Source organism: Podarcis raffonei, chromosome 8, assembly GCF_027172205.1.
Source record: "Podarcis raffonei isolate rPodRaf1 chromosome 8, rPodRaf1.pri, whole genome shotgun sequence".
NCBI classification, from domain to species: Eukaryota; Metazoa; Chordata; class Lepidosauria; order Squamata; family Lacertidae; genus Podarcis; species Podarcis raffonei.
The window spans coordinates 66,237,805-66,264,883 of NC_070609.1; the positions used below are offsets into that span (position 1 = coordinate 66,237,805).

At 44.9% G+C, this 27,079-nt stretch overlaps 2 protein-coding genes across 2 annotated transcripts; one reads left to right on the forward strand and one right to left on the reverse strand.

Moving 5' to 3' along the window:
• Positions 1–6,445: 6,445 nt before the first annotated feature.
• Positions 6,446–14,873, reverse strand: LOC128420408 (chymotrypsin-C-like). Its single transcript, XM_053401999.1, has 8 exons — positions 14,715–14,873; positions 13,944–14,032; positions 13,312–13,409; positions 11,836–11,958; positions 10,617–10,753; positions 9,396–9,541; positions 8,243–8,392; positions 6,446–6,504 (listed from the first exon to the last, which is right to left on the reverse strand). The coding sequence occupies exons 1-8, from the start codon at positions 14,752–14,754 to the stop codon at positions 6,487–6,489; spliced, it is 801 nt and encodes a 266-aa protein (XP_053257974.1). The 5' UTR covers positions 14,755–14,873; the 3' UTR covers positions 6,446–6,486.
• A 1,614-nt stretch (positions 14,874–16,487) lies between these two features.
• Positions 16,488–25,446, forward strand: LOC128420409 (chymotrypsin-like elastase family member 2A). Its single transcript, XM_053402000.1, has 8 exons — positions 16,488–16,542; positions 18,207–18,295; positions 19,128–19,228; positions 19,912–20,040; positions 21,479–21,615; positions 22,692–22,837; positions 24,638–24,790; positions 25,246–25,446. The coding sequence occupies exons 1-8, from the start codon at positions 16,488–16,490 to the stop codon at positions 25,261–25,263; spliced, it is 828 nt and encodes a 275-aa protein (XP_053257975.1). The 3' UTR covers positions 25,264–25,446.
• The last annotated feature ends 1,633 nt before the right edge of the window (positions 25,447–27,079 follow it).

Genomic DNA, 27,079 nt, shown 5'->3' on the forward strand with positions numbered 1-27,079 from the left:
AATGTCTTTCCCTGTGTGCTGGCACCCATGCTACACCACTGGTAGAGGGTCAGGGGAAACATAACACATGACGGGACTTTCTTATCTACAAGAAAAGGGAGGTGTGCCGCGACCTTGCAGAGCTCAGCAATGAAACAGAAACTATCGAGGAATTCTTGTCACCTTTTGGGAACCCCGCAGGTGGAGTGATTTTGTAAGGAGGGCTGCAGCCTTGAAACGTGGCCTAAATATAGCACTCAGGGTCAAGGGCAGTGAATGGGGCAGCGATCGATGTCAGTTCACCTCTAAAAGCAAGCCTGTTTAACCAGCACTTTTTGGAACAAGGAGCAAACTGAAATGCAGCCATCCTGCGGCCCCACAGGTGGAAGGACACCCCATATCATCCCTGAGCATTGACTATGCTGGATGGGGAGTAAGACTCCAACAGTGTCTAGACAGACACATGATCCTTCGTCCCTGCATTAGAGAACAGGCACCCCACCCCCACCCCTTAAACATGTTCTATTCATGCACAATCGTGTACAGTGGTACCTCAGGTTACAGACGCTTCAGGTTACAGACTCCACTAACCCAGAAATAGTACCTCGGGTTAAGAACTTTGCTTCAGGATGAGAACAGAAATTGTGCAGTGGCAGCGCGGCGGCAGCAGGAGGCCCCATTAGCTAAAGAGGTACCTCAGGTTAAGAGCAGTTTCAGGTTAAGAATGGACCTCCGGAATGAATTAAGTTCTTAACCCGAGGTACCACTGTATACACGTGACACCTGAAAATTAATGAATAAATAGAATCATACCAAGAAATGGTGGGAGAGAGCTGGAGAGTCCTGATGGCTCACAGAGAGACCCTCCCCAGAACTCAAAGAGGATGTCATTGAGGGCGGAGGAAGCCCCAAAGAGACCAGAGGCTCAGTGGGCTTTGTTTATGCTGCTCAGCCTCCCTGCCTAATAGCTGACGCCTGGGGTAGCACAGCGGAAGCAGCCACATGACCTCCAGCCTCCAGCCAACCCTAGAGATTCAACTCTAGATATTTTGGTCTGGATTGTTGATAGAGCTGACAAGCAGGGAAGAATAGGCATTCAGAGGCTTTTTAGAGGGTGCTCCCCACTTTATGAGATTTCACTTATGCACACAAGGAATGCTTGTACCGTATTTTGAGTGCTGTGATCTCACGTGATTTCACCCCAAGATTTTGCCTTGAAAAAGCACTCTTTTGGGGCCGCAATCTCGCACGGCACCCCAAAACATGCATTTTTGTGCGCCGTGAGAGCACAGCCTGAAAAAAAGCACATTTTGGGGGCTCTGTGATCTTGTCGAATAGGAAGATGCGAATTCCGGTTTGGGGAGTCAAGATGTTGGAAGGTACCCATATATAAATTTCTGTAAACCTTGTTTGCTTGGAAAACTGCATCACCGAATTAAGATGTGCCACTTTCAAGGAATTGCTGTCTCAGTGGCAGAGTGTCTCCTTTGCCCACAAAAGGTCTCAGCTTCAATTCTTGTATCTCCAGAGAGGGATGGGAGAGATTCCCTGCCTGAATCCTGCAGAGCCACTGTCTGTCAACACTGGGTTAGATGGAGCACTGCTGTAGGCTTCTTCTTCTGCTCCTATTTAAATCAGCCCCTTTGTTTCGAACCATGAGGACTGGAGCCCATTTTCTAAAGGGGATTTTGATGACAAGTTTTTCAGACACTGCGAAGAACATATTCCGCAATGTGCAACATTCCACTACATCTGGAGGCAGCCTCAGTTTCCATTGGCTAATTCACCCACTTACTTGTTTAGCGAGGAGGGAATAATGTTCTATAGATTGTTGCCCAGAAAGGAGTGATGTAACCTAGCACCTCAGGTGTCTGTAGTGTATTGCATGGTCTTTGGCTACACACACACACACACACACACACACAGAGAGAGAGAGAGAGAGAGAGAGAGAGAGAGAGAGAGAGAGAGAGAGAGAGAGAGAGAGATGTTGCATGGGTGGTTTGACAGACAACCTTTCGGTAGTGGCACCCGCCTTATGAAACACCCTCCCATCAGATGTCAAGGAGATGGAGATAACAGAAATCACTAGGTTAAAGCTGACTGAAAGTCCAGAGGTAGCATTATTATCAACTTACGATGGGGTGGAAGGTTCGCAGGCTATGAAGAACTTGCTCACAAATTTATTGACAGCTGCACAAATTATTATAGCTAGGCAGTGCTTTCTTCTTGGAAGGATGCAGGGGTACGCATACCCCTAAACATTTTGTGAATCTAAGTTTGGCCTCATTGAGGGGCAGGATTTCAATATGAGTAGGAAAATGAGAGTACCCCTAAACATTTTTTTTAGAAAAAAAGCACTGTTGCTGGGAAGTGGAAGGGGCAAGCAGAATATAAAATGGAAAAATGATATAAAGAGGTGTGGGATATCGCTGTTAATGATAATTTATCATTCAGGTAAGGCAGGGAATATTGCAGAGAAATGATTTTGAGGAGATATGGAAGGTGTTTGTAGAATTTGTACTGTTAAAACGGAAACCATCGGAAGAGGTGTTGAAATTTTGGGAGGTTGGATAGTTACAGTGGAATGGTCTCAGTGGTGAGGTGCACGTTTTTATTCTTATTTATTTCTTATTTATTTTTGATTATTACTTTGTCAAAAGAAAAAAGAAAATAATAATAATAATACAGTAATAAAAAGATGTCAAAGAGATAAATACATGACTTTTAAAAGACATCTGAAGACAGCACTCTATCAGGAAGTTTTTAATGTTTGATATTTTGTTATATTTTTATATCTGTTGGCAGTTGCCCAAAGTGGTTGGGGCAACCCAGTCAGATGGGCGGGGTACAAATATAACAACAACAACAAAGAGTGACTAGTGGGGTGCCACAGGGTTCTGTCTTGGGCCCGGTCTTATTCAACATCTTTATCAACGACTTGGATGATGGACTCAAGGGCATCCTGATCAAATTTGCAGATGACACCAAACTGGGAGGGGTGGCTAACACCCCAGAGGACAGGATCACACTTCAAAACGACCTTGACAGATTAGAGAACTGGGCCAAAACAAACAAGATGAATTTTAACAGGGAGAAATGTAAAGTATTGCACTTGGGCAAAAAAAATGAGAGGCACAAATACAAGATGGGTGACACCTGGCTTGAGAGCACTACATGTGAAAAGGATCTAGGAGTCTTGGTTGACCACAAACTAGACATGAGCCAACAGTGTGACGCGGCAGCTAAAAAAGCCAATGCAATTCTGGGCTGCATCAATAGGAGTATAGCATCTAGATCAAGGGAAGTAATAGTGCCACTGTATTCTGCTCTGGTCAGACCTCACCTGGAGTACTGTGTCCAGTTCTGGGCACCACAGTTCAAGAAGGACACTGACAAACTGGAACGTGTCCAGAGGAGGGCAACCAAAATGGTCAAAGGCCTGGAAACGATGCCTTATGAGGAACGGCTTAAGGGAGCTGGGCATGTTTAGCCTGGAGAAGAGGAGGTTAAGGGGTGATATGATAGCCATGTTCAAATATATAAAAGGATGTCACATAGAGGAGGGAGAAAGGTTGTTTTCTGCTGCTCCAGAGAAGCGGACACGGAGCAATGGATCCAAACTACAAGAAAGAAGATTCCACCTAAACATTAGGAAGAACTTCCTGACAGTAAGAGCTGTTCGACAGTGGAATTTGCTGCCAAGTAGTGTGGTGGAGTCTCCTTCTTTGGAGGTCTTTAAGCAAAGGCTTGACAACCATATGTCAGGAGTGCTCTGATGGTGTTTCCTGCTTGGCAGGGGGTTGGACTTGATAGCCCTTGTGGTCTCTTCCAACTCTATGATTCTATGATTCTATGAACAACAACAACAGGCTGCTGATACTGCTTTCCGGACAGTCCCTCTTTTTGGGTGGGATTCAACCTCATACTGGCAAATTCAACTGCAATTAAAGCTCATTAAATAGTATTATGCATACACAGCATGTATTTAAAGCATGTCTTTTCTTTAAAAAATCAACAAATTCTGCCATATTAAGCGTGATAGGAACTGTAGCCCTGTGATGGATAAACTAAAGATCTCAGGATTCTTGGTGTGTGTGTGTGTGTGTGCTTTACATCTATGGAGTGTACACAGGAGAAAACAGTTTGCCTGGAAGCACTCCAAGAAACATATAGAGTCCTCTTTCTAGAGAAAGAACTAATCCTGTTGAACTGTAGCGGCTAATGTAAAGAGAGGTCCAGGGGCTGAGGCCTGTATTAAAAGCTGTAGCTTTTAAGGGACGGGGTATTCAGCAGGGAGAGGAAAACATACACAGTACCAAAGTCTGAAATTCAAATCAGAGCAGGAGGTGGAGCTTGCTTAAGATAATGGCGTTAGTGGAGAATATTTCATTGTACTCCATGGGCTATTCTTCAGGGAGAGAATCTTTCTTTCCTTTCTCTTCCTTCCCCTCGTCACCCACCTCTTTCTTTTGCTTTACTAACCTCCCTACCTCTCCTGAGTTTGGGGAGTCAGTCCAGATGCTTAGAATTCAGTAGAAAAGGCTGCTAAACCAGCCAAACCAGTTTCTCAGTTAGGGTAATGGCCAGTTAAGTACCGCTATTTGCCATATCCAAAGAGCTGGCTTTATTGCCATAGAGATAAATGGATGGGCCTTTCCCCACCTCACCTGGCTGGATGGAGAGCAACAGGCCAAGGGGGCTGTGTAGGAGAGAGTTGAGGGCTGGAGTTGGGCTGATGCTGGAAGCTGGACAGACAGACAGTGCTGAGGTATTATTATTTGGGTGGTTTTGTTCGGCATTTTTGTTGCTGTTACTGATATTATTCTTTTTTTGTACAGTATCTTTATGATGAGGTCTTACGATTTATGTGATAATGGTTTCAATCTTGTTGTGTACTTTTTGATGTATTTTATTTATAGCTGACGACTGCTTTTGTAATTATGTAAATCTTTTCATGTTGCAAGCCGCCTTGAGTGTGGTTTTAATCTGTTGGGGTGTTAGGGCTGTGAGCTCCTCCCTCTGATGCTCTGGTTGTATTTACAGTGGTACCTCGAGTTACAAACGCCTCAGGTTACAAACGCTTCAGGTTACAAACTCCACTAACCTGAAAGAGTTACCTCGAGTTGAGAACTTTGCCCCAGGATGAGAACGGAAATCGTGTGGCGGCATCGCAACAGCAAGAGGCCCCAATAGAGAAAGCACGCCTCTAGTTAAGAACAGTTTCAGGTTAAGAATGGACCTCCGGAATGAATTAAGTTCATAACTAGAGGTACCACTGTATGTCTAGATAAACCCATATATCCTAAAAACATATCACTCTGGGGACCTTTATTTCAAAGAAACTAAACCCTGAGTAAATGCAGGCATCCCAAGGAGTCTCTTGCCATTTAGATACTTGGGTGCACACAACTCTATCCTCCCCTCCCTCCCTTCCTTCCTTCCTTCCTTCCTTCCTTCCTCTCTCTCCCTCCCTCCCCTTTCTTCCAAATGAAACTCTTACAATTGGCTCTTTTTTTCAGGGCAAAGGGTAGGATTCTGTACCCGATAACTGCATACAATTATGGAGTAACATCCCCTCTTGCTTAGACTTTCCAAAGCCGTCCGATTCCCGCATTGCAGAGAGTTGGGCTAGACTTGGGGTCCCTTCCAACTCTGCAATTCAGTGAATGCCCAAGCTGTTTGCTGGAGCAAGACAGCCGTGCTGAAAAGAAGCTGCCCTTGTGTGCTGTAAGAAATCAAGGCGTTCAAGTAAGAAATGGTCCTTTGAACCCAACGCCATCCAGTCACAGAGGAGGCTGCCCATTGGGTCTCTGGATGAGTCACTGCCCTGGGTTCACCCTGCTTTCCATTAGCGCCATTCAGAGGTGGGTCATTTGGCCCCATAATTTCACTGGCTGCGATTCGATGGCGTTGATATACAGTCAAAGAGAAAAGAGGGACAGACTGTGGTATATAGGGTCAGCTGAAGTATATGCCCAAGAAGAGCCTTCCAGTTTTTCTCCTGTGAACTGGAAAGGGTGTAAACTGGGGAGGTGGGGAGGGATGCCTCAGGCCTGGGAGCTGAATGTGACCCACTGGATCTCTGGATCTCTGAACTCTTCCAAGGCCACACCCTGCTTTGTGCCTTCCTTGAGTGCGTTTGCCTGCCTGCAATGTGTCCTTGCACTCTGACAATATCTCTCGCTTTTCTGGATGCAGAGAAGAGAGCGTTACATAGGGAAATTAGCCTGTTGTTCAAAGGTAAAATTTGCACCCATTGCTCCACCCACTTATGCCTCTGGCCCTCCCCTGCCTTGGCATGTGGCCCTCCAGAATGATGCCCAGAAAGGAATGCAGCCTTTGGACTCAAAAAAGGCTCCGCACCCCAAGCAGTGTGATTGATTCCAAGCATTTCAAGTGAGAGCAGGAAAAAAACACAACGCATTGACACGAGAGCAGTTGTGATGGTTTATTGGTTGCAGTTCTGGATTTTCTCATATTGATCCACAAGGTCACAGTGTGGGCTCTTCAGTTCTCATTCAGTTTCTAGAGGAGGAAAAAGAGACCAAAAATATATATGTGAATTTGGGCATTAGAATTTAGGTATCAGAATACAGTAATTGCCAAGATGGGCCAGATGCAAACAGATTGCTGAACTCGGTCTTTGTTCCTAGACCACAGCCGGCCAAATGCCCCTTCTGCATTTTAGTGTGGGGATTTTGGCCCCCAATGAAAATGAAACTTACGGCAAGTCATGACTTAAATCTCAGTGGGTTCAATGGAACCAAATTTCAATTATTGAATAATTTTTTAATACCCTCTTGATTGGTTTGTTGTTGTTTTTTTTAATATCCTTAAGCCTTAAAGCTGTTTGCAAAAAGAAAATATACCGCATTTTTCGCCCTATAGGACACACTTTTCCCCCTCCAAAAATGAAGGGGAAATGTGTGTGTGTCCTATGGGGCGAATGCAGGCTTTCACTGAAGCCTGGAGAGCAAGAGGGGTCGGTGCGCACCAACCCCTCTCGCTCTCCAGGCTTCAGGAAGCTATCCGCAAGCCGTGGGAGAGCTGCGCGAATTCATGCAGCTCTCCCACGGCTAGCGGAGAGCTTGCCTGCACCCAGAAGCTTGGGGCGCACTGAGCTTAGCACGCCCCAGGCTTCCGGCTTCGCGCAGCTCTCCCACGGCTTGCGGATAGCAGCCCCGCACCTGGGGGGGAAATAATTTTTTTTTCTTTATTTCCCCCCAAAGAACTAGGTGCATCCTATGGGCTGGTGCATTCTATGGGGCGAAAAATACGGTAATCATCAGTAAGAACAACCCCCCAAAAAAGCTATTTAAAATACACAAAGGTTAATTAAAATCAACAATAAACTGAAAACAGGAAGGAAGGGAACTTGGGTCGACTTTAGAAAAAGGTTTTAAGAATGAGTACTGATGTATAAATATTGATGTTTATAAGGTAAAATTGGCTTTTTTAAAATGAACTAAATAGGAAAAGGTAAAAAATTAGGGATAAGAACTTGCTGAACTAACAATTTGAATTGGAATATAAGAAGGGGAGGTGTGGGGAAGTCAGGGAAATATGTTATAGAAAAATAAGGATTGTGAACTCTATGTGTTTTTAAACTTTTTTGTTTTTCCTTTTTGATTTTTTTAATGTATTAAAGTGGAAAATTTCAATAAATAACTTTTACAAAAAAAAAAAAAAAGAAAACAGATTAGAAGACATGCCAACATTCTACATACCCGGGTAGACTTGTCTAAACAGAAATGTTTTTAGCAGGTGCTAAAAAGAGCACAGTGAAGGCACCTGCCTGATGTCAATAGGCAGGGAGTTCCAAAGTTTGGAATTTACAGCACAGTCCTACTTACGTCTACTGAAAAGCAAGCCCTGCTGAGCTCAAATGGGGTTACTCCCAGTTAAGCGTGTCAATTAATCAGTTGAATCTCCCCCCCCCCAAAAAAAAACCAGAATATGCCAAAAGGTTGAAGATTTGACTGGGGACCATCTACTGTGCCCTAAAGCTGGAATGCCACTCCCAAACTGCTCACAATGAAATGATAAAATATGCTTCTCAGTTTCTAACAAAACACAAATGCTGGATTTCAGCATTTGGACACTGAGAACTCTTTTGAGTTCTGAACGAGAAATTATGCAGACGCTAGATGTTAAAGTTTCCAAGACTGGCATTCAATAAAAAGAATAGTCAGCTGCACAAGTACGAATTAAGCCTTCCATCCAGACCATCGCAGCCTCGCTGGGCAAAAGACGGGAACCTCACCTGCTGAATCCAATCAATGTAAGCAGATACACGGGTGAAAACGGTCGGCTTCTTAGCGGTGTTGCAGCCCAGCCCTGATCCAAAGCTCACGATGCCATGAACTTCCCAGCTGCTGCTACTTTGGCAGTTCAAGGGTCCTCCAGAATCCCCCTGCCAGAAGAAAAAGAGGATTCATATACCTCCGTTTCCCTATTATGATCCAAGGGCAGGGCAAAATGGAAGTGGAGTCCTGGGTTGACAAAGCTCACTTCTGTGCTTGACAGTGTCCATAGGTCTGTGTGTCTGTTTTATGCAGGCTGAACCTGTGGCTCTCCAGATGTTGCTGGACCACAACCCCACCTACCCATCATCCCTGAACATTGGCCAGGCTGGCTGGGGATGATGGCAGTTCAACAATATCTGGAGTGTTAGTGTGTGATGGAGGGGCACATATTCCCCATCCCTGCCTTACACGAGTTCCCAAACTATTTGAATTTCTGCCTGCAATGCAACTTGTAGGTAAGGTTTTCAGGCTTGGTGTTTGCATCCAATATTTCTCCCATATGTTCTCACTGTCCATTCACCCCCACCACTATCCAAATCCCCTTAAAAAGAGTCCCACACATCTTGTTTCTCCATCCCTGCATACATACCATACGTTTAAAGCACATTATAAATGCTGGAGAAAAGCAAATTCATTTCCTTCTCCTGCACTTCTAGCTAATGCATGTTTTACTTTAACCACCAGAGGAAACTGGTTGTGTAGCATTCTAGCCAGCACTAGCTTGTAGCTTTATGCCTAAGTTAACTCCACCCCAAAAAGCTGAGCCATTTTGTTTGTTGCTCTCTCCATACAATATGTCTCTTATTTTCTCTGTCTTGTCTTCACACATTCCACGAACAGTTCCTGCATGAATAAAGCCTTTGAACTCCAGAAATGGTAAGTAATTATTCCAATCTAATTCACCCAAGCTGCAAAGGTTTGCTAACACAACTTCCTAAGTACCTAAGTGGCTTGGCAAGGGTCACTTGGACTGAGCCGGAATTCAAGCAAGGACCGTTGTTCGTTTTCATGGAGAAAAATGTGCAAACTAAGTGAAACCACAAGCAACCTTCTTCAGAGTGAGAAAGTAGGGAAGGCTTTATGAGGAAGGAAGGGTATGGGGAGACTTACATTGCATCCTGAAACGACACCATCGCCTCCTGCGCACACCATTGTGGTCTTGACCATGGAGCCCCACCAGTCCCATTTGGTGCAAGTCTGATGATCTACCACAGGAAGCAAGGCCTGCTGAAGGTTGTCAGAGATGGGGCCATTGGCTGCAGAGCGGAACAGACAGGAGAGTGGTAAGGAGTCTTTCCCAAAGAGTCAAAACCACATTTACACACAACCTGCTTGACCCTGTATCCCACTTTGATCTGCCATCTGGCCTTTGCCAGGCTACCTGAATTTATGAAATCAAAAGCTGGCAACTCTGCATGAATAGTGGGGAACCTTCTTTTCGACAGAAGGTCACATTACTCCTTGGGGTGCTGTTGGGAACCTCATTTCAAAAGTGGGTGGGACTAGCCCCCCCTCCTGTGTGGACCAGAAAGCCCGCAATCATGCACCCTTAACACACAGACACACAGTCAACAGAGAGACCCTTAAGAGTAGGGATGAGGAGGAACTTGGCTTGGTTTGGATTTTAATGCAAACTTATCTAATTTGCATTTTCTGAATCAATAGGCAGACTGAAACACAGCTACTCTTCAGTACTCACACTTAATTGAAAGTTGTATTATAGTTCTCCAAACAAGCAGTGTGCAAAAAGAGTGTATCTTAGGAGAAAGTTTGCATAAAATGCATAGATTAGTAAAAAACAACACACACATATGTATTCTATTAGGGGAAATTGTTTGGTAAAAGAAATAAATGTGTATGTAAGGGGAAATTGCATCCAAGAATGTGTGTCTGAAGAGAAATTCACTCTAAAATGCTGATGGTTTTCCATAGGTATTCCAAAAAAAGAAATTTGCAAACTGATGCGGAAATGTGGAATACTGAATTTAAGACGGTAAAAATTAGAAACTGAGAGAATCTCAAATTGACAGATTCATCTCATCTTCTTTAATTGCAGGTACACAACACAGACACTGAACTGCGAAAAGCAAGCCTCCTTCTTAGTGTACAGAGAAGAATCCTTCGAGAAGTTCTGGGGGAGCTTTGGTACCTTGTATCCAACTGAACTTGCACTCAGAGTAGACCCACTGAAGTGAATGAACATAAGTTAGTAGTGTTCATGAACCTCAATAGGTCTGCTCTCAGTAGGACTGGCATTGGATGCAACCACTAAGGTCTTTGTCCAGCTGTTTCCAGAATGCTCATGCCCAGGACAGGGAGCACCCAACTTACTCCAGAGTCGTCCCCATCCAGTGATGTAGCAGGGGTAATCCTGGGCTAGCACGGCATCTGCGGCAGGGAGGCAAGAGGCCTGGATCGTGTCACTGAACTGCACATGCTCGGCCAGTTTGAGGAGGGCAATGTCGTTGCTGAAAAGCGAAGCCAAGAGGGGACAGAGGTCTATGTTTTGGTTTTCAAAAGCAGCTTTTCACCCAGAGGAGTCAAACTTAATATTCTCCAGCCTTCCCCAACCTCATGCCCTCCAGATGTTTGGACTGCAACTGCCACCAACCCAAGACGGTGAGATCTGTTCTTCCCCTGGCAGCTTGCTGAATGATGGATGGCGGTGGGGGGGAGAGAGAACGAGAGATTGAGAGACAGGAGAAGAGAGAGAGAAGGGGGTGTCAGGAAAAGGACAGGGAAGGGTGGCAAAAAGAGAGAGAAAAGGGGTGGAAGAAAGAGAGAAATGTCTGATGCCACCTGGCCTGAGCGTATACAACCATGCAGCAGAATACCCCCAGGAAAGGCAACTCTTGTCAGGAAAAAAAGGCACGCCATTTCTGCAACAGTGCCTGCATTTGTTAAATCCACTTTTCAAGTTCTCTAAGCCAGTAGCCTGTTGGCATGAAGAGGGTTGCTATCCCCAGCTGAGTTGTCTCCTTCCAGCAGTCCCACTGCAAAGACCCATCGGCCTCTGCTCCGAAGTAAATCAGTGACCCAGGCTTCAAAGCCAGGGCACACTATATCAGCTGAGCAAACTGCGCACACAGAATAGGTGTGAGGCTTGTGGAAGCATACTACAACTACGGATTTATTAATCATAAATCAGGACAAAGAAACATATCGTATCTCTCTTTGCCTTCTCAGAGAGAGAGAAAAGCAAAAGCTATACACACAACGGAAGTTTCCAGCAAGCTGTGCTGGAATGTAAACAGACATGTGACACGCAACAGTTCCATGTCTGCTCCTTAAGATGGAATGGAATATTCCCAACACAGCCATCATCGTATGTCTTAAGGCAGTGCTGGTAATTTGCCTGTCAGCAATGGCAAACCAATTTAACAGGTCATCCCGTAAGCAGACACACACACACCAAAACAACAACAGCAACACACTCAAGTTCCTATGTGATTTCTCTCACTAGCAAAACCAGATACCGGCAGGAATTATTTTCGCAGGATCAGGACTTGGACAGCTCTTGCCTGACTCTCTGGATCCCATGTCAACTTACATGACCAAGAAGGAGTTCCACTTCTCGTGGACGATCAACTTTTCCACAGCAACAGCCACAGAGCCGGCCTCCTCTACTTCCAGGTTTTGTTTGCCCAAAAGGACGCGGTAAGTCCGACTGGAGCTACAGACATAAGGAACAGGCAGTGGTGTTGTGTGTGTGAATATCAAATGAAATGCAGATTCCTTGATGCCTTCCCAACAGCTTCCTTCGTTCGTACACTGAGTATTTTGTCCTCCTAGAAATGAGCAGGGTCTTTTGGTAGGGTGTGTGCATCTGTGTGTTATTACTGGGCCAAGTTCAAGGTGTTTGCAGTTTAGGACTAGTTTACCTGCAAAATGCCCTTACCCAGTTGACTGCTTTGATCCATGGAACTGGCACTGTTGCAAGCACCACAGCACCTGCTGAAAACATTTTTGCTGAGACAAGCCTACCCAGCTATGAAGAATGTTGGTGTGTCTTTTAATCTGTTTTTAGTTTATTGCCAATTTAAATTTTATGAATGCTTTAAATTGTTGTTTTTAATCAAAATTTTATTGTTTTTCTTCCCCCTCTTTGTAAACTGCTTTGAAGGTTGTTGCGTTTTTTTACAATCATGGAGTGTATAAATTTTTATGAAATAAATAAAACCAACATTTTATTGAAAGACATTTGATTGTGTGTATAAAGAAATAAAACCTATCACACACACCCTTTTGCACCCATGACCCTGAGATTAAGAGCCCCATGTTTGACCGAGTGAGCTATCCCAGATCTCCTACCCCATATTTGCAAAATTCTCATTAGTAGTGATGAGCTATAAATGAACCACTTTTGGTTCTATGGGACATGTCAAACAAAACGCTCTTGGCCTGAGAGTGCAGCGTGATTTTGTTGGTATTTTTTTCAGCTTGAACAGAGGGATCTTATAGACTCCTTCCATTCAGAAAAATCCAGTGGCCATTCTGAACAAGTTCTGAAATTATGTCACAAAAAAGTGACCTCCTGCTTGCCCATTTTGCAATTTTTTTAATTTAAAAAATTAAGTCTAAAAGGTTAGGCTCAGGGTTCAGCGGAGCACAGCGATGTGAAACAAGGAAATCTGAACGGTAGTGTGTGTAGAGCTGCCATATGTCCGTGTTTTCCAGGACATATCCGGGAATCGGGCTGCAAAAAGTCGTTCAGGTGGGTTTTTGCTGAATCGGCAAAATGTCTGCGAAAACCTGTACATGTGGCAAGTAGGGCAGTTTTTTGGTTTTTTTAAAAATGCTTTTATAACCCCCCCAAAAGTCCAAAAACTTAAATGGGGAGGGGGAGATCCCTCCCAAATAATGCTCAACAACTTTGTCCAGATTTTCACTTTTGGGAATATGGAAATGTTTTTGGGAATATGTGGGTGTTCCAGTATTACTAGGCAACCGCTCCACTGCAGCCTCAGGACCATTGCAGCCTGATGGGTTTCTGCAGCATCTTTGCTGTTGGTGGGGTGCTGCTTACCTGATGCAATGAGCAGCTGTCAAGACCCAGTTGGACTCAATCAGGGTTCCTCCACATGTGTGAGCCCAGACGCCGTTCTTGTCGTACTGGAGGGAGACCTGAAAAGCAAACCCACCCCCAAGGCAGATGGCTGTTAGCTGTATGGGTCAAGAACAAATATTTTGATGTGTTGACCTGGTATCTTCGCCACAATATTGGTCCCACACCTTGACATTTCTTATATATCAATTCACTGCATTTATATCCCCAGCAATTCAAGGCAGCATGCCTGGTTTTGCAGCCTTCCCCATTTCATCTACACACCAACCCTGTGAGGTAGGTTGGGCTGAGAGGTAGTGACTGTCTCTCCTCCAAAGCTGGAGATGGGAGGCAGCGGCAGCAGCAGCAGCCGACAAACCATTTCTCCCCTTCAGCATTTAAATCCAGCCCATCGTGCTGGATCATCCACTCTGCTAACAGGTCATGATAATCTTCCTGTTCATGCCTGGGCCTGGGAACTTCAGAACCTGCAGCCACTTCTACCACTTCTGGTGGCGAGATGTTCCGCAGGACGACACTGGGCCATTTCTCCCCTCCTAAAAAGCAAACGTGACGCTTGCACCACACGTGGGGAAAAAACATTGCGGATTTACCTGCCAGGGCCAGCTATGGGGTCTGGCGTCCTCACCTCCGACAACACGGGAAATGTTGGGTGGATAAGCAGATTTGCCACAGCCGTGGGCTGGAAGAAGACAGCAGGCGTGGGGGTGATGAAAGAGAAAATTAGGGAGAGGGAGGAGAGAGACAGAGACTGAGATGAGCATCTTGGGTACCACAAGGGAGACACACTGGTATTGCCCATTATTGGTTTAATGAATCTGTTCATGGCTTTTTGCAGAAGCATCCTTTTTTTAAAAAAAAAGCTACCAGAGGCAATTTATTTCATTTATTTCTTAATTTATATATTGCTTGATTGTAAACAACAACAACCTCAAAGGAGTTTACAAAAAGAATAAAAATGAAATCATCATTTAAAAAGCAGAACCATTTTAAACCCTCAAAAAAAAAAAATTAAAATCAATGATAAGCTAAAGACCAGATTTAGCATGTGTCAACGGTCTACATGTCTCAGTAGGTTTGCCTAAGCAAAACGTTTTCAGCCAGCACCGAAAAGAGTACAGTGAAAGCGACTCTCCGATATCAATAGGCAGGGAGTTCCAAAGTTATGTTCATTTTGTGCAAATTTGTATGCTCTTGAACCATGACGAAGTTCATCTTGGAGAGAGAGGCTACTTCACCAGAGACAAGAAACTGAATTCATTGCATTTCCAAAGAACTATTTTGGGCTGGGCTGAGACTTGTATCAATGAAAAGACGAATTGCATGCCAAACAGCCCCAACTTAACTGCACCAAAGACACTTACCGTAGCCCAGGATCAAAGCGATGAAGACCAACTTGAACATGGTGACCGAGTGATGGTGATCCAGGGGTGAAGTCAGTGTATTTATAATGGGAACCAGCCTTGACCTAAACCAGGCTTAAATAACAGGCTATATCTGACCTTGCCAAGTTATCGCTTTGCAAATAGAAAGAACAAGGGGACAGCTTGCTCAAAGGCCCTGACTGGATCCCACACTCTGGTTGCTGAAACATCTCACAGCAGGGATGTTGTTCAAGTCCTTTGCACAGGCCTGAGACCTCCCCCTTTTATTTTAAGCTTAAATTTTATTTTAAGCAGCAACAAAAAATGCTTCTAGGGTGGCTTTCGTTCTGGAAACGAGCCTGATTTTTCATCTACGTATCTAAATCAGAGGTAGGGAAGCTTTTTGAAGCCTGAGGGGCACATTAATTTCTGGGTCATCTTCCGGGGTCCACAGTCCAGAGGGAAAAGTGGGTGGGGCAATAAATATAGATGCAACCTCTTTGCAGAAGGCTACTTTCTAAACACATTCAGCACACCCCTCATCTATGCAAGGAAGATCAGAGTTCATGGAGCATTTTCCAGCCAGGCAGGAAAACATCATGGAGGGGGTGAAGCCAAGCTGGTGAGGGGCATTGCCGGGGGAGAGAAATTTAAATGAAGGTGTCATTAAAAAGAAACATGCCAGTTCAGTCAAAAGGGGAAAGATGCATTCGAGTGGGAATGATTTATTGTCCCAACGCATTTCAAGCATTGTGACTCTTTTTCAGAGGCAACTGATTTGACATATTCTAAGGACTGGCAGCAGCTCCCCACAATTTCAGATAGGCATCTTTCTTGGCCATACCTGGAGATGCCAGGGATTGAACCTGCGACATTTCCTCATGCAGAACAGGTGCTCTACCTTTGAGCCCTTTCTACCAAATAAAATAAGACTATAGTTCTCATGGTCTCCAAATAGAAGGATGATTTTAAGAAGCTGCCTTTATAGGAAGTTCATCTAGTTCAATATTGTTTACACTGAGTGGCAGCAGCTCCATGGTCTCAGTACTGGGTGCACTCAAAGTCTGCCCTGGCTTTGCCAGCTTGCTCTCAACTAGGCTGCCAAGGGCACCACCACACACACATCTTCAGCAGGCATCAAAGCCATGGCCTTGATGGGAAAACAGGTGCTTGTGAGACTATCTTGGCATGGCCTTTGGAAAGAAGGAGACAGAAGCATTCCAGTTGCTACGTCTCCCAGTGGCACACAGCCAATGGAGACCTTTCTGTTGCTGACAGCATCCTTGGCTGGATCTGCCTCCAACAGAATATAAGATTGGATGGAGTTCATCTGTTGAGAAGAGCTGTTGAGAAGAGGTGCCCTCAGCCATGATTGGAGTCCTCTTCGCTGCTCTGGCGTTGGCCTCCGGGGGTATGGGTCAAACTCAGGATAAATAAGAGGATGTAATTGCCTGGTTCATAGCCACAGGGCATGGAGGTGGCTGGCCTTCACTCCTTTAGATGGCTTTCAGAATGCACAACAGACACACACCCAATCTTCAGTACACACCAAAGCTGTGACTTGGGTGGGAGAACAAGCAGCTGTGGGGGTATTTTGGCACGGCCTTTGGGAGGAAGGCAATGGAAACTTTCTGATTGCTACGTCTCCCAGTGGCACACAATTAATGCAGACCTTTCCATGCCACTGATAGCATTATCAGCTGGACCTGCCACTGATAAACCTGCCCAGAATATAAGACCATTGGATGGAGAGCAAGACTCTTCTCAACAGAGATGTCCTCAGCCATGATTGGAGTCCTCTTCGCTGCTCTGGCGTTGGCCTACGGGGGTACGGGTCAAACTCAGGATAAATAAGAGGATGTAATTGCCTGGTTCATAGCCACAGGGCATGGAGGTGGCAGGCCTTCACTCCTTTAGATGGCTTTCAGAAAAAGAGTATCTAGATTATGAATGAAGGACAGCTCAGCCAAGTGTTTACTGGCCAGGACAGCAACAGAATTTCCACATGCAGAGGCATTCTCAGAGGGTCTGATACCAGGAACAAACCATGGGGTTTATCTCATTTATTCAGGCTCCTTAGGGGCCTGGAGACACATCACTGGACAGATGGACCTCTGGTCAGAATCTGCAAAGCAAGTGGTGTGTTTGAATGGGAAACCTGGAGAGCAGGTCAGACTAGACCGTCCTTGTCAGGGTGGGGAGGTGCTCTCAAAATGCAGCGCAGAGAGGGGGCAACTCAAAATCCAGCCCTGAGCGATGATAGTCTAGGAATGAAGAATGAGACCAGTTGATAACAGCAGCAGAGTAGATATTTTTTTACAGGCTGCTTATATGCTGTTCTACAGAGCTCCTGCAAGCCTCAAAACAAGATGCCCAATCGATTCTGCCAGGAGCTATGGAAAACGTCTCTGGATGCTTTTCTGATATGCATCAGGCACTGAAAGCCATTTTGTGGGCTCTGTGTGCAGATATGGTGGGATGGGGAGAAGTGGCAAAGCTACCTGTTCTGGCACCGGGAGCGGCGTACATCCAGGGGCGTGGCTGGTGTGCACCCCAAGGGGCGTGACACGCATCCCAGGAGGCGTGATGTGCCACCCACAGGGGGTGTGGCACACGTTGGGGTGTGTGCAAGGCAAGCGATGTCACCCCCTTCGTCTGCCAGTGATGGGGAGGAGTTTGCATTTCCAACTCACCCAGGCTGCATATGCAAAATAGCTTTGAAGCACATTTAGAGCACATTTCCCTCCCTCAAAGAGTTATGGGCACTGTCGAGTTGCTGGGAATTGTAATTCCTTGAGGTGTGTGTATCTCCTTTCATTCTATGTATCTGTGAAGATACATAGAATGAAAGGGATTAAGGTCAGTGAGAAAGAGGAGGATTGGTTTGAGAAGATATTGAATTATTTGAGTAGGTTTGAGCAATTTGGGGCAATTAAAATGTTAAAAGTTAAATAAACCTTGTGGAAGGTGGAGTGTTAAGGTATATAGAAGTGTACATATGGTTGATTTGAATATGTTATTATTGAATATTATTGAATATGTATACTATTGAATATCTATATCATTGAATATTGTATACCCAATGTACCAGCCTCCTGGGGGATTTCACTATTTGTGTTTTGGTGGTTGGTAAAAAATAAAATATAATTTTTAAAAAAATTCCTTGAGGAGTGAACTGCCGTGCCTAGAATTCTTTGAGGGAGAGAACGTGAAGGTCTAGTAGTATGTACAGAGCCTGTATAAACTCAGCAAAAACTCATTTCTTTCACACACACTCTGATTTCCAGTAGCTTAGCCACCACCTGTTAGAATTCTTGCTCCAACTCCTGACACCACCAACCCCTGAAAGAGGTGGCATTGCGTCGAGTCAAAGAGGGTTCTTGCAACAATATAGGTGTGCTTAGTTATAGCCTGAGCATTTTGCTCCCTGGAGCATCACCCATCTGTTGCGCTGAACCTTCCAAGAGTATCTGCACTGTGTCCTTTTTGCAGCCTTCAGTTGTGGCGTCCCGAGCTACAAGCCCAAAGCAAGCCGAATTGTCGGAGGAGAGGATGCCAATCCGAACAGCTGGCCCTGGCAGGTAAGAGGCTCCCTTGCAGTGTTTTTTGTACAACTGATTTTCTTTCTCTTATGGAAATGTTTTTCTCCCTCTCTCATAGGCAGGGCTGGCCCACCTATGAGGCAAGGTAAGGCGACAACCTTGGGCGGCAAGATCCATGGGGCCAGCAGACCCCAATGTAGATCTTTATTCCCTACAGGCGCCGAAATAACTTGGGCCAGCTCTGCTCGTAATGCTAGAACACACAGACATCCCATGAAGCCAAATGTTGGGAGATTCAGGACAGATGAAAGAAATTCCTTCTTGAGGCAGGGCACGGTTAATCTGTGGAACTCACTCCCACAAGATTCAGTGATGCCCCTCAACGTGGGTGGATTTAAAAGAGGATGACTACCCATATTTATAATTCATTTATGCATACTTATTTTTATTCTTGCTGATTTTATCTGTGCATGATTGATAATTATCATGTGTGTGTAGTTTTTATTATTGCCTTGTATGGTTATATATGGGGTTATATATGGGGTTATATATGGGGTGTATCCAAGTCCTACTCAGGAGATTAACAGCTCTTAATGGGCTTAAGTTAGTCATACCATTAATTTCAATGGATCTGCTCTGGGTAAGGCTAGTATTGGATGCAACCCGTTATCTTTTGTACACTCATTGGAGATTTTAAAATTTATTAGTAGTAGTTGTAATCGATCATTTCAGCAGTTTAAATTTTGTTTAATACTCTGAGAAGGATTTTCAGGAGCAAACTCATTTCGACTATGATTTGAGTAGTGTGATGGGAGGTCCAGGGGGCTCAGCATCCTCCAGGCTCATCCTGAGACTTGCCTATCATTCCTAGGCTTCCCTTCAATACTCTTCTTCCAGTGGGAAGTGGCACCACACATGCGGTGGGTCCCTCATCGCCACCAACTGGGTCATGACAGCCGCTCACTGTATCAGGTACGTCAACAGCCAGATGAAAACAACTGCTTTCACGTACGACTCTGGGATCCTTTGCAAATTTTGCCCTTTCTGGACCAGGATAAACTTGATTGCTGTTATCCATGTTGCTAGGGAGCTCCAGGCTGGACTACTGCAATGTGCTCCACGTGGGGCTGCCCCTGAGGTTAGCCTGGAAGCTCCACCTGGTGCAAATATAGAGGCTATTCACCCCAAATGGAAACAGATTTTGCACCAGTGTATCCATCTCTCTACTTTCCTAGTGTTGTCTCTCACACCAGTGTGACTAAGAAGTAGACACCAGGGTGGCACTATGCAGATGACAGGATGAGGATGACGTGGGCCTGATTTTCACGGGGAGATCTGTCCTGAACAGACTGCAGTCTTAGGGTTGAGGTGCCTGTTTCCTATCTCTTTCTGCTCCTTAGCCCATAACCAAAAGTATGTGTAACTAAAATTACGACACCTTCTTCCTCTTAACCTCTCTCCCCCAATCCCTGGACAAGCTCCTTGGAGCAGGGAATCTTATCCTCTGTTATCTGGAACAAACATTCACATTTGCAATCTATTATTATTATTATTATTATTATTATTATTATTACTACTACTACTACTACTACTATTATTATTATTGCAGATAACTCTCTCATTGCCCACTCCTTTTCTTCATTTTTTTTTTATAGTTCTTCTCGGACCTATAGGGTCTACCTCGGAAAACACAGTCTCTCAGCCAGCGAGAAAGGATCAGTTGCTGTCTCCCCGGAAAAAATCATCATTCACCCAAAGTGGGACTCAAGTAGCGTGTCCAGCGGGTAACTTAATAGCTTTTCATGAAACGAGTATAGAAGGAACTAGGATTCCCAACAGATTTGGCAGGGTGGAGAGAGAAGGGATGAAATTGGGGGCATACTTACTTCTGGGGGAAAAATATATATCCAGAATTGTTTTTCTTTTAGTACCAAAGCCAGAATTTAGAGCTTGCTATGCCCCTTCCCACTATTTTGCCCCCTGAGTAAAGCTTGGGATTTATGAGCAAAAGTCACCATCAGCATTTATGTATCTACTTAGAATACCTGCTTGAATTGCGTAGGCTGCATTTGTTTGCTACGAAGCCGCCTTGTGGAGATGAATCTCAGAGTACTGCTCTATTTGAAGGGCTGTCAAAGAAGTACTGTAAAACAGGAGCACAAGAGGAGCCTTGCAGTTACCCATCAGCAGGCACGTGAACAGCAGGCACCCAGCTCACCTGGTCTTTCCCACCATAGTGGGACACACTGCATTTCTATTTGAATGGCAGTAATTTTAAATCTGCACCTGCACATCTAAATCAGGACATGCCTATTTTATACAAAAATGTGTCCTCTTTCTCTTGGCTCGTTGGTGATGCATTCCATTTCTGCTTAAGTTATTATTTCTAAATGTGCATCTAAAGGTAAAGGTAAAGGGACCCCTGACCATTAGGTCCAGTCGTGACCGACTCTGGGGTTGCGGCGCTCATCTCACTTTACTGGCCGAGGGAGCCGGCGTACAGCTTCCGGTCATGTGGCCAGCATGACTAGGCCGCTTCCGGTGAACCAGAGCAGCACACGGAAACACCGTTTGCCTTCCCGTCGGAGTGGTACCTATTTATCTACTTGCACTTTGACATGCTTTCAAACTGCTAGGTTGGCAGAAGCAGGGACCAAGCAATGGGAGCTCACCCTGTCGCAGGGATTCGAACTGCCGACCTTCTGATTGGCAAGTCCTAGGCTCTGTGGTTTAACCCACAGCGCCACCCGCGTGCATCTACATGCATATAAATTAGGATGTGAAAATGTGCTTGCAGATCTCTGATTTCCTCTATTTTGGCACAGCATCAGTGGGTTCCCCTACCTTGAGTGATTTAGCGTATCCTTCTGGAGATGTTTGAGTCAAAGTGCTGGGGTTGTACTTAACATGGTGGTGGGATGTATCTTGTTTTGACTTTGTGGGAGATCTGGGATACATTGCATTACCATGAGCGTAACACAGAGCACCCCATATCTCCCTCAGAGTCAAAAACCAGAACCAGCTGTACCTGCCTTGAGTAAGCTGAGAATCACTTTGGTGACCTCCAAATGTTTTGGACAACTAACTCCCATCAGCCCCCTGGAGCACGGCCCTTTGAAGCTGGGGCTGATGGGAGATGTAGTCCAAAACTTCCAGAAGGCACCAAGTTGCAAAAGCTGCACCAGACACCCTGTCCTTTTTCTCTCTCCCTGCGGAAACCAGGAATGATATTGCGCTGATCAAACTCTCCAAACACGTCACCCTGAGTGACAAGATCCAGTTGGTGTGTCTTCCAAAGGCCAACAGCATCTTAGCCTCCAACTCTCCCTGCTATGCTACAGGATGGGGGAGGCTGCAAAGTAAGCAATGTTATGATTCCCCCCTCCCACTGTTTGATGCACCAGATCCATCCTTTTGGGTTGCTACACAGACACGATTCCCTTTTGCCCCACAGCCAAAGGCTTATTCAGCTCCAGTGGAAAAGCAGATAGATTTGGCCAGGAAATAAATTTCCCCACCATGAAGCTCAAAATTATTGAGCTATGGAGGGGCAGGACACTAGAGCAAGGGGCGGGCAAACACTCCCCCATCACAAGGGCCACTTTCAATCGTAGGAAAACTTCTGGCCAATAGTAGGTGCAGTCAGAGGCAAATGCAGATGGAGCCATGGATGTACAGTGGTACCTCGGGTTACAGATGCTTCAGGTTACAGACTCCGCTAACTGAGAAATAGTACTTTGCTTCAGGATGAGAACAGAAACCGTGCAGCGATGGCACGGCAGGCCCCATTAGCTAAAGTGGTACTCAGGTTAAGAACTATTTCAGGTTAAGAACGGACCTCCAGAATGAATTAAGTTCTTAACCCAAGGTACGACTGTATCTCCTACACAAAAGTCAGAGGTTTACACCCGGACACCCCTTTCTGGCCAGGCATGCAAGAGGCATGATTACAGTTCAAAGATACAGTGGTGTCTCTGGTTACGTACTTAATTTGTTCTGGAGGTCTGTTCTTAACCTGAAACTGTTCTTAACCTGAAGCACCACTTTAGCTAATGGGGCCTCCCACTGCTGCTGCACCACCGCCACGCAATTTCTGTTCTCATCCTGAAGCAAAGTTCTTAACCCGAGGTACTATTTCTGGGTTAGCGGAGTATGTAACCTGAAATGTATGTAACCTGAAGCATATGTAACCCGAGGTACCACTGTATATCCCAGCCTGCCGAAAGCACTTGAGAAAGGCATGGATTGGACAGGGCCTTCAGGAATCAGCATGTGGAGAGCAGACTGAGCAGACACACAGCTATGGCTTGGGGAGAATCCCAAGAGCCTTCTGACCTGCCCCCTAGATCCCCCAGCCCTGCGGCAGTAACCCAAGATCGGTTCCAAGAACATCCTCCTTTGCCATCAGCAGCCCCTTGTGTTTGGTCTCTTCCAGCTGACGGTGCGTCCCCGGATATCCTGCAGCAGGGGCGCCTGCTCGTGGTGGATTATGCTACCTGCTCCAAGTCCAGCTGGTGGGGCAGCTCGGTGAAAAGCAGCATGGTTTGCGCGGGGGGCGACGGCGTGATCTCCAGCTGCAAGGTGAGCGCCTGGCACGCAGGTGCGGCAGCAGCGGCTGCCCGGTCCCTCAGCCAGAAGAAGCGCCGCATCTTGCAATCCAACTCACCGGGTTTGCGAGGCGCAATTTTATCTTGGCGTTCGTTGCCACAAGGTTGAGTCTTCAAAGGCGGCGTGCTTCTGAATACCAGATGCTCGGAGGATGCTTGAGGGAGAAGGGTGGGTGGTTGCATCTAAACACCCCCCCCCAATTATCCAATATAGGAAGCAGAAGCAGGATACTGGGGTAGAGGACTTAGAGCCGTGCGTGGGCTTCCCTTTCAAAGCATTGCATAAAGGGCGCAGATCTGTGGACACAGCCCTGGGCTAGCCAGGATTTATGTTAAGAGGACACCTACTCGTCATCACCTTCTGTCTGGCTCTGTCAGACAGTTGTTGTTGTTTTATTTCTTTTTTTAAAAAGTTGTTTTATCTTTTTTTTAAAAAAATATTTTTTATTCATTTTTGCCTTTAACAAATATCATCACAAATAAATCACAATCATATAAACATAGGATTCTCTGAATCCCTGGACTTCCCTCCACTCTTCCATGGTTTCCATCGTTATTCTTTTCCAACTGCATCTTATAATGTTATCCATCTTTTCTTAATACTTAATTTTCACCATAGTTCTAGCTGCATTGCAAGTGTTTTTTTTCTTTAGAATCCTGCCAATGTTTTTAATTGTTTACAGTGTTCTTTTAAGTAAATTAAAAATTTCCCCCCATTCTTTATTAAATTTGTCATCTTCTTGATATCTTCTTTATTTTGACCCCAAGTGCTCAGAAAAAGCCTTCAAAATCTTTCTACAATTTCTACTTTAGTATTTTTATTTATTTACTTGATTTATGGAGGGCAGCTGCCCTCCCCTCGCCTTCCTGACTATGCCCATGGGCACTGCCCCATTCTTCTTCCTCACATGGGGTGCCCTCTGGAGTAAGTTTTTAATGTTTTTGTGTTTTTAATATTCTGTTGGGAGCTGCCCAGAATCACTGGGGAAACCCAGCCAGATGGGCGTGGTATAAATACAGTAAGTTGTTGTTTTTGTTGTTGTATCAGGGGCTCATGCCCCAACCCAGGGAGATATAAGCTTCTTCTTTTTTTTGTAAATAGTTTTTATTAAGTATTACAATTTTATATTCGTCACAATCACATTATCTCAAAAAGAAAAGAAAAAATCTAATTCCCCAGTTCCCTCACTCCTCCCCTCATGACTTCCCCTCAACTTCCTCTTCTGGTTGTTTACATATTCTCCTGCTTGCTATGTTATACCTTAATATTACATTCTTGAATTGAATATTGTTCTATTCTTGTCATTTAATTATTTTCAAATTGCTTCATGTGCTTTTTTATCTTCCAATTATTATGTCTTAATCTCTGTGTTTGTTTTCTTGATTGTGTTTACTCAAATCCTGCTAGTGAGTCCACTTCTTTACAATATTTCTGTAAGTACGATGTAAATGATTCTGGGAGATATAAGCTTCAAGCATGCAGCAGCAAGGGCCGTGTAGTTCAAGCAAGCCAAGGTTAAGCAGGGGGATTCAGGCTAGGCCCAAAACGTGATCCAGCGGCAGCTGAACATGGCTTGGCCCAAATTGCCTGGCAGGCCAGAGTCTCCCCACTTCTGTCCAAGAGCCTGTGAATCAGGCTGGCTGCCACAGCGATGACCGGGCCTTAGCTGCTCAGAAACAATCAACTTTGACTCCCCAGTCGTCTCCAAGGATAAAACTCAGAGCATCCTTCCAAAAAAAGAAGCTCAATCATATTCTGTTTGGTTGTTTCCAGGGGGACTCGGGTGGCCCACTCAACTGCAAGCCCTCCAGCGGAAAGTGGGAGGTTCACGGTATAGGCAGCTTCGTCTCCTCCAGCGGGTGCAACACCTACCGCAAACCCACCGTTTTCACACGGGTCTCCGCTTTCAACGACTGGATCGCTCAGGTGAGCTCTGCACTTTGAGGCACATCGACAACCCTTGCTGTTTAACAGGGGACGCGTCACAGAGCCAGTGTGGTGCAGTGGTTAGGGCATCTGCCTAGAAGCCGGGAGAGACCAGGGTTCAAATCCCCACTCAGCCATGCAGGTCGCTGGCTCAGTCGCCGCCTCTCGGCCTAACCTACCTAACAGGACTGTTGTTAGGATGAAATGGGGGGTAGGGTGGAACTATCCAGGCCACCCTGAGTTCCTTGGGAAGAAATGTGGGATAGAGATGTAATAAATTAGTAGTAAACAATGATCATCGTCACCCCGGTTTGGGTTTCTGGATTTTGTACGTGTGTTGAGCTTGCGATAGCTTTTAGCTCCTTCCGTTCCTTTGGGTGAGAGAGCTGTCCCTTCATTACCAAGAGGCACCCTCACATTAAAGACGTAATAATTTTCCTTTGCATTTTCTGTAGATGATGGCGAAATATTAACACAAGGAGTGTCGGAGTGCAGTGAGAACCTGCCGCGAGTTCCGTAACAACAAAACCAGCTGTGGAATAAACTTACATCTATCTATCTATCTATCTATCTATCTATCTATCTATCTATCTATCATCTATCATCTATCATCTATCTATCTATCTATCTATCTATCTATCTATCTATCTATCTATCTATCTATCATCTAATCTATCCATCTATCTCTATCATCTATCTAAAGTTTTTATTATAAGTACACGTATGGGCCAAGTTTTTGGCACTTTCAGGGCTTGTTTCTGTCCAGCGCTCTTCCCTCTTGCACCCCTCTCCTTGCTGATCTATGGTCATTCCACCCTCAATTGTGAGGCCAGCTGCCCATTGCCCACATCCAGAGGCAGCAGGGAGAAGGTTCTGTAGCCAGAATGTGCATTGAAGCAAGAGCTCAGCTCTTGTTGCATGTTAAGGGACCAATTTTGGAAAATTGGTAGCAGCCGCTGGGAACCAAACAGGTGCCCTCAAACAAAGGAATCCTTCAAGGACACCCACGTCTCAGCCCTATCAGGGAACCAATATAGAACGAGATGGTTCCCAGTGCCCCCAGCATTGCTAAATATCAAACTGGAGGGCAGCAAGGTGGGAGGGAGAACATCGGGGAAGCCCTTGATCGCCAAAGAAATAACAAATAAATTAGCCTCGCCAACCTGCAGCCTTCCAGTTGTTTTGGGATGTCAACTGCAATCAGCTGGTAGATATGATAGTCAAAAACTGCTGTAAAACACTAGGTTGGCAAAGCCTGAAATTAGGGATTAAAGAAGGCGTCATTATTTGTTCCACTTTCATGTTGGCCACGTTCAGCATTGTCAATACAATCTTGTTCTAACAGAGGGTTTTAAGGGCTTGGCTAATTTGATTGAGTTTTATTTTATTGGGTTATAGCCAGTGCTTTTTTTCTGGGGGGGATGCAAGGGTATGCATACCCCTAAACATTTTGTGAATCTTTGTACTTATGTCCATTTACTGTATTTATTTTCACCAATTTGAACTATAAAATGGTGATTTTCTTGAGTCAAAATGAGAGTACCCCTAAATATTTTTATTTTTTAAGGAAAAAAGCACTGGTTATAGCCAATTCTAGAGTTACTCAGAGTAGACCCACTGAAGTTAAGCGACGTAACTTTTTTGGACTGAGTTTTACTGTTTTATCAATAATTATTTTATACGTACCACTTACCTTTTTCTTGATTAAGCGGTCTATAAATCTTTCCGAGTAAAAACAAAACAGGTCCAGGTTCTTTTTCATAAAGCTCTTCACATTTCCTGAGCATTTGCGGTCTTAAATCCTAGCTTCTTCAATGGTACACTTTCAGGTGTGCTTCACAGCAAACTCAGTCACAAGAACTTGAGCAGCTGGCAAAATTCTAACCTTAAAGTGATATCAGTTTTTGTTTTTCTCCCACCCCCCAAAAGGAAGTAAACACAGCTCTGGACCACACAACATGCTTATGAAATATATTTTTTAATTACTTTTGGTTAAAAAAAATAAAATCATACCACTGAAATGGAACAGCTTTTGGAATCAAAAGCAGAAACACATTCTTTTCAATCCATCCATTTAAACCTATTTGGTGGGTGGGGGAGGGAAACAGGTTGAGAAGAATGGAAGGAGAGACTGAATATAACACTTTCTTAAACCCCCTCCCCACTCCGGACCCCCAACCACCTATGGTCGCAATATGAAAAAATAAACAAAGCCTCTGAGATCAACAGGACTTTTGCCAAAAAAATATAAAGGGAAAGAAAAGGAAAGAGGAGACTGGAGGGGGTTTC

Bases quoted from the DNA above. Each gene is read 5' to 3' on its own strand.
- LOC128420409 (XM_053402000.1), top strand. From the start codon at position 16,488: ATGTCCTCAGCCATGATTGGAGTCCTCTTCGCTGCTCTGGCGTTGGCC. The intron at 18,296-19,127 runs GTAAGAGGCTCC...TATCATTCCTAG, and splicing joins CGAACAGCTGGCCCTGGCAG to GCTTCCCTTCAATACTCTTC. The intron at 19,229-19,911 runs GTACGTCAACAG...TTTTTTTTATAG, and splicing joins ACAGCCGCTCACTGTATCAG to TTCTTCTCGGACCTATAGGG.
- LOC128420408 (XM_053401999.1), bottom strand. From the start codon at position 14,754: ATGTTCAAGTTGGTCTTCATCGCTTTGATCCTGGGCTACG. The intron at 11,959-13,311 runs GTAAGCAGCACC...TTATGTCTGTAG, and splicing joins ACAGCTGCTCATTGCATCAG to CTCCAGTCGGACTTACCGCG. The intron at 10,754-11,835 runs GTAAGTTGACAT...TTCGCTTTTCAG, and splicing joins TGGAACTCCTTCTTGGTCAT to CAACGACATTGCCCTCCTCA.